Here is a 14928-nt window from a genome sequence, read left to right as displayed (position 1 = left end):
TACTCTTTTGATCAGTTCCTGGAATTGTTTAAGGTCATCCGGGGGGGGAGACATCCCCGGGGGCCATGGCCTCATCTGAGGAGGATGAGGAGGAACCACTGGGGTAAACCTCCCTCAAATCCTCTGGTTCCTGCAGTCGATGATATACTTGCTCCCTGGAGGATTGTGAAGGAAGGTCCCGGGATTCTGGACCTAACTCCCGCTGAGACAACTGTGTTCCCGTCCCACAGCGAGAGTGTACACGGGGGTATTGAGAAGCAGGGGAGGACCTGCCCCTGGATCTAGACCTGCAACGTCTGTGTTCAGCATGAGGAGGACGACCACAGCAGCATGGGCAAGGGACCGGTGATGGAGACCTGGACCATGATCGGAGACTGTACCCATGATGTCTGGGAGAGCGGGACCTCCGCGGCGACATAGATAGTGGTGAAGCTGGTTTGTGATAGTACTCAAGGGGATCCGTGCCCAGAAATGGTGAAGGTGGCCCAAGCCGCAGCAAAATTGATTGGAGGAACGGAGAGGAAGGTCCGAGATATGCCAGTGGAGTCACAGCCCGCTGGTGTGGCGTGTGTATCTCGGGGGGGAGGGCTAGGTGATAAGGGCAGCACAGCCCTGTCTGGAGATGGACTGCAGTGCCGAGCTTTTGCTTTTGCCTTGCCCCTCCCCTGCGGGGTGGGCGCCGCCCCTTCCCGTGCCGGGGATCTCAGCCCCGTTATCGGCGCCGCACTCGGCACAGTCAGCTGCGGTGCCGCGCAGGTAGCTTCCTCCGGCTCCGGTAGGCTCCGTGCCGGGTGCCCCTGCACCGTCAGTGCCGCGGGGGCCAGTGCCGCCTGCATCGGCGCCGCCGATTCCGGAGCTTGCCTCGCTGGCACTCGCAGCGCCTTGTGTGCTGTCTGTTGTGTAATCGGAGGCTCAGCCTCTGCCACGTGTGCTGCTGTGCTGCCGCTTTCATGAGCTCGCGGCTGGGGACTCTGCATTCCGCTCGTCCTGCCCGCTGGGCCCGCTGGCAAGGATCGAGCCAGGGAGAGTTTCCTCCTCTTCTGCACCAAGGGGCATCCAATAGGCTGCCTTCCTCTTATGCAACCCAGAGGGCCCTTCTGCGTGAGGCTTCTCCGGCGGTTCCAGCTGGAAAACCTTATCAAACAAGAGCATTTTGAGCCACATCTCTCTGTCTTTCCTGGCCCTGGCTGTAAGCTTAGCACAGTGAGAATACTTCTGGGTAACGTGTGATTATCCCAGGCAGTGAATGCATTCACTATGCCCATCGGAGGCCGGCATAGCTTCGCGGCATGACTCACACTTCTTAAACCTCGAGGAGGCCATCACGGTGAGTCTTTACTGTTAATAGGGTACTTAGCCTGTAATCAGTGCCTTTTACCCCAACAACAATCACCGGCCTGTGGGGCAGCGGACGGCTTAACTAGCCTTCTTGTCCGCCCCCTCTCCTCCTTGTTCCTCTTCTTTCTGCTAGCTGATATTCTCTTTCTCTCTCTTTTTTTTTTTTTAGTGACAAAACAAACAAACTACACGTAAAAACAACTATCTTATCTGACTCTGGCTTTAGCCTGAGAGGATTCTGTCTGCAGCCGATGGCAGTTGAGAAGGAACTGGCAGGGACCTGGATCGCGCACATGGCCGGGGGCGCGCAAGGGAGTGGCGTGCGTCGGCGCATGCACGATCCAATAGAAACTGCTGGAAGAATTACGATCTGCGGTGCCAGGCGAGCCCGACACCTATTGTGGAGCACCCACGGGGACCACTCGAAGAAGAATGAATACTAACACTGACATTGCATTTGCTGAAAAATTTTTCAAACCAGCTTCTTGGTAACACCTCAGGACCTGACACAAAGCCTCCTGAAGTCAATGGGAATGTGCACTGATTTCACTGACCACTGAATCAGGCCCTTATTTACCTCCTTAGCAGTATGATTTCAATTATACCTTGTAATAAAAAAGACAAGGTGAAAAAAAACCTGTCTTATAGGGAAGAAAGAATAAATAAACTTGCCTTAAAGGAACTATTATTCCGTTCTTCCAGAGCTGGAAAATTATTCTAAAAGTGTTTATTTTAAATAATGATAGATTCAAGTGTGATTCAAGTGTGAATGCCATTACCCCTAAAGTGTATAACAAAAGATCACCATAAATTACTATAATCTTCTAAATTAAATACATGGGTCTGAAGTATCCAAAAAGATTTACGTCTATCAGCTGCTAACACTGGAAGGACTAGAGGTGTCAGATGGAACCATTCCATCCCTTTCATATCCTTGCTTTGGTACATGTGAGAGGGGCACATCTGAGCTCTAACACATGCTATTTCACTATTTATTAGCTGGCGCTTCAGTGATGGACCAGGACCTCACTGGGCTGGTTACTGTAGAAACATAAAACATACAGATGGACTCCTGCCACAAAGAGCTTACCGTCTAAGTACAAAACAAGAGATGGACACACCAGATGGACACAAACTATAAGTAAGCAGACAATGCTGGTCTGTACAACAATCTATACTTTCAGCACACCAGCATCCTGAACAATATCAAGATTTTATTAACATTAAAGGAGACCTTTATGCAGACTTCTGAAAGAAGATAACAAGAACGAGCAGAACAAACAATGATTAATTTGACAATGGGATGTTCAGTAATAAATTAATCTTAAAAAGATTACAAAAAGACTGAAAGATGCAGTAAAGCAGCCATATTAAACTCATGTCCAGGGGGCTGGGTGTGGCCCCCTTTTTTTTTTTTTTTGTTTTTGTGCAGCACCTCACTAGATGTCAATAAAACATCTAACTGCAGCCTGCCCAGTCACACACGCTTCTCCAGCACGCATAAGCAGCAGGGGGTGGGACAACACCACTCCGAGCGCCTTGTGCAGTCTACATCCAGTGCACAGGTATTAAAAGTCCAGGGAGCCAAAGGGGCTTTAATATGCATGTGCCAGACACTGACATCCCAAGGAGCTGGGACTGTTGTTGTCCCACCCCATCACATGTGCATGCCAGGTAAGGGTGTGTGACCACTCTAAGGAGAGGGATGATGGAGGGGGCACCTGCCTAGGACAGCTGCAGGTAGGGGGCTGTGGAGGACACAGCAAGGGGCAGAAGAGCATGAGGCAGAGTTATATGAGGAAGGGGATCAGGGGTGGTGGGTGAAACCCATGTGGTCCGAGGCAGAGAGGCACCTGCCCGGGGCAGTGGCAGATAGAGAGCCACAGGGGACAGAGTAAGGGGCAGCCGAGCAGTGCAAAGAAAAGTAATATGGAGAGGGGGAGGGGTGAAGTGCTAGCCTCATGGGACCTGGGGGTAGTGCTTTGGGGGGCAGTTCAAGCCTCAAGGGGCCTGATGGGGCAGTGCAATGGGGGCTGCACTGCAATGGGTGGCAGTGAAACAAGGGCTGCACTGTAACAGAGAAAAGGTTCAGAAAAGGGCAACAAAAATGACTAAGCATATGGAACATCTGCCATATAAGGAAAGATTAATAAGACTGGGACTTTTAGCTTGGACAGAAGATGATGAAGGGGGGGATATGATAGAAGTATACAAAATCATGACTGGTGTGGAGAAAATAAATACGAAATTGTTATTTACTCATTCTCAACACAAGAACATGGGGTCACCAAACTAAATTAATAGGCAGCAGGTTTAAAACAAACAATAGGAAATATTTTTTCACACAACACACAGTTCACCTGTGGAACTCCTTGCCAGAGAATGTTGTGAAGACCAAGACTATAGTAGAGTTTAAAAAAAGAACTAGATAAATTCATGGGGGATGGGTCCATATGGCTGTTAGGCAGGATGGGCATGAAGGGTGTCCCTAGCCTCTGTTTGCAAGAGGCTGGAAATGGGCGACAGGGAATTGATCTCTTGATGATTACCTGTTCTGTTCACTCCCTCTGGGGCACCCAGCATTGGCCACTGCTGGAAGACAGGCTTGATGGACCTATGGTATGGCTATTCTTATGTTTTGGCTTTTCTCCCTGGTCTGCTTTTATCATCTGTGTTTTCTATCTCTTTCCTTCCTCACTGCTAGGTGGTCTTTTCTCAAATGTTATGAATTATTAATACAATTATAAAACAATAAAATTAATATTAAGAATTAAATTCTCAATTAACATTCCTGTATTATGTTCAAACAAGACATGAAAAAATATTATAAAACATACCTAAAACATACTCTGTAATAATAAAAAATTATGACTTTCCAATAGAAGTACATTTTCTTTGTTGGCCCTAAAAACTATCAGTTTTCACTTGTGCGACCCTCAGTAGGCTTTGAGTTTGACAGGTCAGCAGTAAAGAAACTCTTACCTGAATGGCAAGTAAATACATATTTGTAAGCCCAACATACATTCTGAGTCCTAATATTTCCTATACAGAGCCATAAATATGCATGACACTTCACAAAATATGAATTGGGACTCCACCCAGAGGAGTTCACAAACTAAAGACGACACAATAAAATGAAAAAAAAAAGGTAAAGAGGAAAGGAGACATTTATGGTGGAAGGAAGGAAAGAATGAAAAATTACAAGTCATGAAAATCACATTATTTGAAAAATCATGTGTAAGTAGTGCATAGCCCTGGTTTCTTCTGAACTCTTTATTTTGAAAGAAATAGTAACTCTTCCAAAGCACTGATTAATAATTAACTGTGACAGGATAGTGATAGCTTTGAAGTAAACAGAACAAAGGGAATAAAAAAGTGATACCTGATATTTTTTCCAGATATCCTAATCTATTCTCACTTTTCAACCTCGATGGTTGGTCAATGAGTCAAACACAGGTTAAGGATAAGAATACTGTATAACATACCAGGAAAATCTCCTTTCCGGCTGCTTTGGCCAAACTCTTGAAGCTGAGCTTGCTGGTTTATCTGTTCTTTCTGCAAATTTTCATACCAATGAGTAACTTCAGCCCTTAGATCTGCCACTTGATCACTAGGATACATTTCAATAGTCATCTGAAACGTAATGCATACATTTTTTTCAGAATGAAGAATGGATGTTATGAAACAATGATCTACAAATAAAATCCACTTGGAAAACTGAAGTTCTTTTAACTACCTTGTCAGGAAGTCCAGCTGGCTGACATACAATTCTTAGTGGTAATGACTGTTTATCACTAAGTGCCTTTAAGTGACTGCTGATACCAGTGCCTTCAATCTGCCACTGTCTCAGGTGATATGCAAACCTTAAGGAGCATATAAAAATCACATATAAAACACTTAATGTTTTCATTAGCATCTATTTCACTCAAGACCCTGACAAACAGCAGGAACACAAGAATACCGAGAATGCTCCTAACTCCACTTCTCTGCTTTTGCAGATATACTCACATAGAAAGAAAAAAATATTTTATATTCCTGACATTGCTTATGTTTAAAGCAAAAAACAAACAAATATTCCACTTTTTTTTACATCACATGACAGCAAAAAAGGGCAACCATCTTATTTTTTTCCTTGACAAAAACCTTTAAAGGACTAAGGTCTCACACACAATATTTTCTAAGTATTTATTATTACCCCCATTTTACTCTGATAAAATCAAATGAATGATTTACATCTGTTTTTCATTATTTCACGCAAATCAAATTTCTATTCAGTACAGCAAAAGAAAAATAAATTACAATAAATCCCAACTCCAAATACATTGTAGAAATTATTTACCTCCTCCTAAAAGCTTCAAGGTGTGTCTTTAGCATTAAAAGTCCTCTTTCAATTACGGTGAGACTTGAGTGGGACTCTTGCTCAAGGCTACTGGAAGCTATCATAAGGCTTTCCATGCATTTGCTGATAAATTCTTGTTCTTTTTCCAGGCCAGTTTTTCCTGTAATTTAACTAAGTATGTGATGAACGTACTGAAAACTACAAATTTTAGTTCTTTAAGATTAAAATAATAAAAATCTTTTAAAGATCATTTAGTTATTTTAGTTTAAAAATAGACCAATGGTTACTATGAACAATATTCCTTGAATTTTAGTATACTAGTATAAATGAAATTAAGAATTCTTACCATTAATATAATAAGAATTGATATACTGGATAGCTGCTCGACTGACATCACCAGACTGTGCTCTTAAAGCAATGCCCCAGAATTGGTCCATACCACACAACTGTTAGGATAAATGAAAAAATTGTCAGAATTATTTTCCTCCTAGGAACTATCTTTCCTACAGTTTGAGACATTTACAGTGCATCTCTTCCTGTTGGTGGGGCAGATACTCTCATAGAATTTTGGTGACCTGGTGAAACTCTGAACGGGTGGGCCATGACCACCAGAAGCACTATGGGAAGGCTCCAGATAGGAAAAGTAGCCCTCACTATTGGTGCTGAAAGAAACGCTGCCCTAAGAAAACTTGACAACACTGTGCTACCTAACCACAACTTGAATGAGATTAAGTGTATAGTACTATTCAGCAGGGAGACCATGAGAAATTGGAATGCCTGATTCCTTGGAGTTAACCTCTGTATTTTAGTATCCATTGGAGACTCTGTCTTAATTCCTGAATAAGAAAAAAAGAATGGAAATCCTGCAAGAAACTGTGAAAGAAATATCCCATGTTGTTTACAGAACTTTCTGCTCAATAATCAAACTGTTAGGACTAGTTACTTTGAACTGGGATTAAGAAGCAAACAGTGTGATTGGAGATCTTGCTTACTAGGAAGGTAAAATAAAGATTTCTATGAAAGCTAGAGGTTCCACCTCCCAAAACCAGCATTCTATGGTCAGGTAACATCCGTGATCCTGCCTTGGCCCTGAGGAAGTTCCAACCCCAATGCCCAGGGACAGGGCTGGAGCCACACTAACAGCCCACCAGGGGCTGAAGCTGGTATCCTGGGGCAATAAGGACTGGCAGTTGAGCTTGCAGCCAGAAACCCAGCCACATCTGGGACGGAGCCAGTGATGAACAGGTTGGAGGTAAGATGACATCCTTAGCACTTGGACCCATGGTAAAGAGACTCTAGAAGAATTACACACAGACTTTCACAATCTTCACCCCACCATCAACTTCAGTCTTGTCCGCTCCACACAAGAGGTACCTTTCCTGGACATTACAGTACAAATCACTGATGGCCAGATCAATACCATTCTCTACCAGAAACCTACTGACCACTACACGTACCTATATGCTTCTAGCTTCCATCCCGCACACACCACATGATCCATCATTTACAGTCAAGCCCTGAGAGACAATCACATCTGCTCTGATCCTACTCGCAGAGAACAAAAGAACTACAAGTTCTCTGCCAAACATTCATAAACCTTAATTACCCAACAGCAGAAGTAAAAGAAACAAATCGAAAGGGCAAGATGAATACCCAGAAACCGACTACTCCAAGAGAGGCCCAAAAAAAAAAAAAACCAAAAAAAAAACCCCACCACTCCTTATTACCTACAGTCCCCAACTCAAACAACTGCAACCCATCATTAGAGACGTACAATCTATCCTAAATCATAATGCCATGCTCCAGAAGGCCGTAGGTGACAGGCCTATTCTCTCCTATAGATAACCTCCTAACCTTACAAGGATTTTCATTAGCAACCACAGACTATACCACAATACTACTAATCCTGGAGCTTTACCTTGCAATAAGCCCCATTGCCAACTTTGTCCACATATCTTCTGGACATACCATCACTGGACCTAACCATGTTAGTTCCTGTTCCTCAACTAATGTCATATATGCCATCAAGTGCCACAATGCACACAAACTTTGTATATAGGGCAGACTGCAAACACCCTTCACCAAAGAATGAATGGACACAGAGCAGACATCAAAAATCTCCAAATACACAAACCAGTCAGCCAGCACTTCAGTGGAGTAGGCCATTCTGTTAAAGACCTGAGAGTTTGTGTTCTGCAGAAAAGAGACTTTAACAACTATCTACAGAGAGAATGTTTGGAACTAACATTCATATTCTAATTCGACACATTAACAGATGGTTTGAACAGGGACAGCAATTACCTAACCCTTTACAAGGACTGTTTCGCATATTTTGATGTTTAACCTAACACTTTGTTCCCTTCCCCACCCACCCTGCTCTTCTGTCTGATTTGCCAATAATGATAATTTTTCTGATTTGTCAACCTTGATCATTTTTGGACCTCTGTGCTTTATATACTGAGTCTGTTCTGGTAAGGCTGTAGATCTGAAGAAGTGGGTCTGTGCCACAAAAGCTCATCACCTAATAAATTATTTTGTTAATCTTTAAAGTGGTACATTACTGTTTTTTTGTTTTGACAGAATACAGACTAACATGGCTATCTCACTGTTACTATTCAAAGCTTCTGTGTCATTCTTTATTTGTATTTATATACTGTGGTCCCATAAAAGTGTCTATAGAACAGGTTTCAGGTGTGCAAAAAAGCTTTTAACAGAAAAAAAGGAATCAGTGAATAAAGAGAATTAAAATAGATATGTGAAATAAGGACTAAAGATAGCAAATGAAAAGGAAGTATTTTTTCAAGCTGACTAATGTATGCCATCATGTGCCAACAATGCCCCTCTGCCATATACATTGGCCAAACTGGACAGTACCTATGTAGAGGAATAAATAGACACAATTCAGATATCAGAAATGGTAATGTAAAAAAACCGGTAGGAGAACACTTTTATCACCCTGGACACTCAGTAGCAGATTTAAAAGTAGCCATCCTGCAACAAAAAAAATAAACTTCAAAAAAACACCCCAAAGGGAAAATTCAGAGCTGTAATTCATTTGCAAATTTGACACTATCAATAAAGGACTGAACAGAGACTGGGAGTGGCCAGCCAGCTGCAAAAAGCAGTTTCTTCTCTGCTGTTAACTGCTGGAAGTGGGCCACGCCTCCCAGACCAAACTGACGTAATCAACTCTAACCTTCCTCTTTACTGGGACTCCCTCCTTTTCATGAGCCTGTATAATTACACCTGTCTCTGGAATCTCCACTACACTGCACCTGACAAACTGGGTCTTTGGCCACGAAAGCTTATGCTCTAAAATATCTCTTAGTCCATCAGGTGCCACAGGACTTCTTGCTGTTTTTGTGGATACAGACTAACATGGCTACCCCTCTGATACTCTCACCATTCAGGGAAATAAAGTGAGTGCTTGCTGTGGTGGGTTAGTATCCTGTGATGCAGTCCAGAAGTAGCTTGGAAAACTTTGTGGCTAGATGGCCCATTCAGCTTTGACAACGTGACCAGCTTTTCCCAATATAGCCCTCCATACTGACCCCCTTGTCTGCAGATACCTCCTCCATCCCTCATTCGGCCTTCAGAGCAAGGGCACAGCAAACAGAGAAGACAGGAAAAGGAGAACAGAGGTCATACGGTAGTAGGGCATTTCTGTCTTGCACATAGTTTGCTCTTCATGAAATTTGTTGGTAGTTTTGGGGGGATTTTTAGTAGGCTCTGTTGTCACTGTGTTTTGGATATGATTACTGAAGAGGGCCTGGGAAAGTGTTAACGTTGCACTTATCAAATACATGTTTATAAATAAAGTTTTTTATTTTAATCAAGAAAGTGCGTTATCACTACATCACATCATACCATATTTAAAACCTGTACCCCACCACTTTACCCACAGTTAACTTTCCAACAATAAAGTAGTTGGCAGTAGACCTATAGCACTCTAGGGAGGCCAACTTCCACAGATTTATAGCAAGCAACTGACTAGACATGTCACCCACATCCATATGGTCTTTACGGCAGAGGGTTGGGGCAAACTGCACATATTCTCCAGAAATGTAGATTTCTTCATGTTAAAGTTCTGGATGCACAACTGGTCATCTCAGCTCTACAAGATGATGTGTGTGATGGGGTGCAGGCACAGAAGACCCCTTGGGGTACTCCCCACGGCTAATCATGCCAGTGACACAGACCAGTATCAGAGGGGTAGCTGTGTTAGTCTGTATCTGCAAAAACAACAAGTCTTCTGGCTCCTAAAAGACTAACACATTTTTTGGAGCATAAGCTTTCGTGGGTAAAGACCACAATGTCTTTGCACATGAAAGCTTATTATCCAAAAAATCTTTTAGTCAATAAGGTGACACAGGACTTCTTGTTTTTACTGACATCCACCTTCTCGCTCACTAGGACTCCCGCACCCCTCTCTCTCGTACTGAACCAGACCGTGGGGTCTCCCCCAGCCAACGCACAAATTTGGAATTACCAACCCCCTGCAGAGCAAGACAGACACCGTTTAACCAGCGGTCTGGGTGGAAGCTGTTCTTGGGTACAGCACCCAGGAAATCAACCTCTCAGAAGGATATCAAAACCCAAACTGATCTGCAAAAGTTTCACACAGGAAGGATTCATTAGGTAAGCTCCCACTTAACAATGAGAAGGAGCTATGCACAGTGGTAACTCTTCCCACGTAATAACAATTTACGCTGGGTTTCATTATAAACATAAGAGTTTATATTAAGCAAAACAATAGAATTTAAATAATATAGATAATGACACGTAGATCAAAATTAGTTAACAAATCAAAGAGAAAATGCACAGCTAATTCTATTCCCCTAAATATCTAGTTAGTTGTGAGCTCCTACCCTAAACAGTTGCTTTTATGTCAGGTGAAATCTTCAGACAGAAATGATTTTATTCTGACCTGGGCCTCCAGTAAAGTTTGCTGTTTTCCTTAGGGTGTGTCAGGCAACTTTCAAGTCAGGCTCAAAAGAAAGATGGAGAGGCTGGAGACAAAAGATGCAGGAACCCCCAAAGTCCCTTTATATCTTTCCACACAGAGGAAATGTCATTGCTCTCTTTGGCCATGTCAACACTTAGAGAAATCTTTGAAATAGCCATGCCAAGTGACATTCCAAAGAATACTAATGAGGTGCTGAAATGCATATTCAGCTCCTCATCAGCATGCCGCCGGCTGCGGCACTTCAAAATTGCTGCTTTTTGCTCCCACACAGCTCATCCAGTCCGCAGTCCTTTTCAAAAGGACCCCGCCAACTTCAAAATCCCCTTATTCTTATTAGCAGATTGCCTAATAAGGATTTGCACAGATGACCTGCATCTATGGTAGGCTCCGCCTTGGATTATACTGTTACACAAAGGCTACATCTACACTTAGAGAAATCTTCGAAATAGCCATGCTAATGGCCATTTTTCAGAATACTAATGAGGTGCTGAAATGCATATTTGGCACCTCATTAGCATGTCACCAGCCGTGGCACTTCGAAATTGCCGCTTTTCGCTCCCACGCAGCTCATCCAGATGTGGGACCCCACCAACTTTGAAATCCCCTTATTCCTATCTGGTAATAGGAATAAAGGGATTTTAAAGTTGGCGGGGTCCCCACACATGCGGATTCAACCATAGATGCAGGTCATCTGTCCAAATCCTTATTAGGCAATCAGTCATTACGTTTCTGCTGGATTGCATGTTCACAGATAAGTTTCTCAGATGTGCTATCCCCTTCCAAGCTATACTCACAGTAAGGTAGCCACACCTCCTACTGAGGTCTTGACAGAGACCAACATTTGGAATACAAATATGCAGACAATAACTTGTAACTTCAATTAGAAAAATGATACATGCACATATATAGGATTTCCAGGCCCTGCTTATAAGATTAAAAATGATAGGTCACAAGCCACCGTTTGTTCAAAGCATTTCTGAATTATATATATTTTTATTCATAGCCAATTTTCCATAAAGCATGGGAGATGGGAGTCCTATCCCAGTGTGGTCCCATAAACCTGTACTTATAAACCTACTCTAGAAGCACTGGTCTACATTGCAGGCATCAATGCCTGTAGGAAATATCACGAGCAGCATCAGACAGTCTGGGTCTGCCATGTAGGTCTTTGTTGTGCTCCATCATAAGGTCTGTCAGGCTCCTTCGGTGGCGTCACAACATACAGTCAAAATATCCACCTGCATCTCACGGATACTCTGCCTGTTTCCTAACACAAGCGAAAGAACAAGCAGGAGAAGTGCTTCAAAAGATATCTTCCTGCATGGTGCTGGATCTGGTAGTTGGGCATTCATAGACCAAAATGACTGAACAGCCTGTCAACACATCTTAATGAGCAAACGTCCTGAAACATGCATGGTGGACAGTCATGTTTTCCTATACAGCACCGTAATCAAAGGGCTGGGCCAAACAAATTTCATGAAGGTACTAGGAGCCTGGGAGTTGGCATGACTTGGGCCTGAATGCTGCACTGTGGACCTCAAGTTCAGGCCCAGATTATAATTTTTTTAGCATATAGTTAACAATCAGTGAAGATGCTAAAACCCTGGGTTTACTAACCCAGGGTTGGCTGACTCAAGTCCCAGTACCTTCAGGTTCCATTGCAAAGAAAACATATTATTACAGCCCATCATGAGGCCTGGCAGCTAGTATGACACACCTGCCTGGACTTGTTGAACCAGGTTACGATTTGGGGGAGGGGTGCTGCTTCTGAAGTCTCATTTGACTGTAGATTTCCAAAGAAAGAAGAACAAATTCTTATCAAGATAGCTCTGAAAACGACTGGCAAATGCTCAAGACAGTAGCAGAACAGACGCCACCGGGCTCTCTCACCAACAGGAACAGCAAAAAGGAACTAAGAGATGGTGGTGGCCACTCTGCCTTTTTGCCCTCACATGTGAGCATGAGGTAGCATCCATATCCTCAGCAGCCAATAATATTAAAAAGCTGCAATCTCACATGCTTGAGGCACATGGGTACCTATAATCAGATCCAAATTGACACAAAGAAAAAACTGATTACTAACCTTCTCTTCATTGTTGTTCTTCAAGATGCGTTACTCATGTCCATTCCAATTAAGCGTATACGTACTGCATGCATAGCAGATAGAAAATTTTTCCCCTAGCAGTATTTGTCAGGTCAACCTGGACACCCTTAGGATCACACTTGCATAGCACACAATATAGAGACCTGCTGAGACACCCTCACACCACCATTCCTTTTTGCCAGCTATTTCAACAGCCAGGTAGAAGGGTGGGTACAAGAATGGACACGAGCAACACACCTCAAAGAAGAACAGTTACATGAAAACTAGTAATCACTTTTTGTTCTTTAAGTGATTGCTCATGTCAATTCCAAAAAGGTGAAACCCAACTTTAAATTTTGGAGGTGGGGTCAGAACTTCGATGTTGACTAATTGAAGCACAGGACTACAGAAGTCTGTATCACCTCTGGCCTATTGGGAAACAGCATAATGTGAAGAGAAGTATGAATGGAGGGCCATGTCATTGCTCTGCATACTTCCTTGACTGGAACATATGACAGAAATGCCTTCGATGAAGGCTGTGCCTTAGTAGAGTGCACTGTAAGTGGAGAAGCAAGTACCTTCACCAGGTCAGAGAAGCACTCCAGGATGCAGGACATGATCCATGAAAAAATCCTTTAGGAGATGAGTGGAAGCCCTTTCATGTTGTCCTCTGCCATGACAAACAGCTAAATGGGCTTCCAAAACACTTTGGTTCGCTCAATGTAGAATAGCAATGCCTTGTGAACATCTAGTCAATGATGATGCTTTTCCTCTGTTGCTTGAGTGTAGCATAGGATAGAAAACAGAGAAAAAGATGTCCTGTTTCATGTGAAACTGGAAACAACGTTAAGGAGGAAAGTTGGACGCAGCCTGCGCTGAGCCTTATCATTGTACAACAGTGTAGGGAGAGAGAAGTTACTCACCTGCAGTAACGATGGTTCTTCGAGATGTGTCCCCGTGGGTGCTCCACAATAGGTGTCGGGCTCGCCCAGTGCCGCAGATCAGAAATCTTCCAGCAGTTTCACCTGGATCGCGCATGCGCCGGCGCGCGCTGCTCCCCTGAGCACCCCCGGCCACATGCGCGATCCGGTCCCCGCCGGTTCCTTGACCGACCGCCTCAGATACTCCTAAAAAACACTAGACAGAGATCAGAAGTGGGGAGGATGGGTGGGTGGTGGAGCACCCACGGGGACACATCTCCAAGAACCATCGTTACTACAGGTGAGTAACTTCTCTTTCTTCTTCCAGTGGTCCCCGTGGGTGCTCCACAATAGGTGACTACCCAGCAGTAACCCAAGTAAGGAGGTGGATAATCGGTTTATGTGCAGCTTGCCCCTGAGAGGACTATTGTTGACAGACGGGTATCCTCTTCGAATACCCGATGTAGGGCATAATGCTTGGCGAAGGTGTCGTAGGATGACCAGGTCGCTGCTCTACAGATGTCTTTTAACGCGATGCCCTTGAAGAAGGCTATTCATGCCGCCACCGCCCTGGTGGAGTGAGCCCTGGACAGGGCCAGCAAAGGAGTCTTTCGAAGCTCGTAGCACATTTTTGTACAGGACACGATGTGCTTTGAGATTCTCTGTGAAGACAGACCTTCCCCTTTTGACCTGGGAGCGAGAGAGACTAGAAGCCTGTCCATTTTCCGGAAGGACTTGGTTCTGTCTATGTAGAAGGCCAAAGCCGTCCTCACATCCAGGAGATGCAGGCGTGACTCCTTGCCGGAGCTATGAGGCTTCGGGTAAAACAATGGTAAAACTATTTGGTTCGTTAAGATGGAACTCTGAAGAAACTTTTGGAACAAAGGCTGGGTGCAGCCGTAAGATTACCACCTCCTTTGAGAATACTGTGCAGGGGGGCGTTGCCTTCATTGCTGCGAGCTCACTCACCCTGCGGGCTGATGTAATTGCAAGGAGGAAGGTCGTTTTTATCGTAAGGAGACGTAGGAGAACTGTGGCTAATGGTTCAAAGGGTGGACCCAATAGCGTGCTGAGCACCAAGTCCAAATTCCACAATGGTGGAAGCGGTTTCCAAGGCGGGTACAGGTTTACCAGCCCCTTCAAGAACCTGGTAACGATAGGATGGGCGAATACCGTGGGCCCTTCCTCTGTATCCCAAAAGGCTGATATAGCAGCGAGGTGGACCTTTAGCGAGGATAGAGAAAAACCCGCCTCTCTTGAGGTCCAATAAGTATTCTAGTAT

General features: G+C 44.0%; 1 protein-coding gene across 4 annotated transcripts in view; it reads right to left on the bottom strand.

Moving 5' to 3' along the window:
* USP34 (ubiquitin specific peptidase 34) overlaps positions 1–14928 on the bottom strand; it is a 344835-nt gene that overhangs the window by 157248 nt on the left and 172659 nt on the right. For all 4 annotated transcript variants that reach the window (XM_074989455.1, XM_074989457.1, XM_074989456.1 and 1 more), the window contains 4 exons: positions 6024–6123; positions 5678–5837; positions 5075–5201; positions 4824–4971 (listed from right to left, as the gene is read on the bottom strand). In XM_074989455.1, coding sequence (XP_074845556.1) covers positions 4824–4971; positions 5075–5201; positions 5678–5837; positions 6024–6123 — 535 coding nt within the window. The remainder of the gene's footprint in view (positions 1–4823; positions 4972–5074; positions 5202–5677; positions 5838–6023; positions 6124–14928) is intronic.

The sequence above is a fragment of the Carettochelys insculpta genome, chromosome 3 (genome assembly GCF_033958435.1).
Source record: "Carettochelys insculpta isolate YL-2023 chromosome 3, ASM3395843v1, whole genome shotgun sequence".
NCBI lineage: Eukaryota > Metazoa > Chordata > Testudines > Carettochelyidae > Carettochelys > Carettochelys insculpta.
Note: the sequence above shows the minus strand (reverse complement) of the source record. Positions and strands in the feature narration are given on the sequence as shown.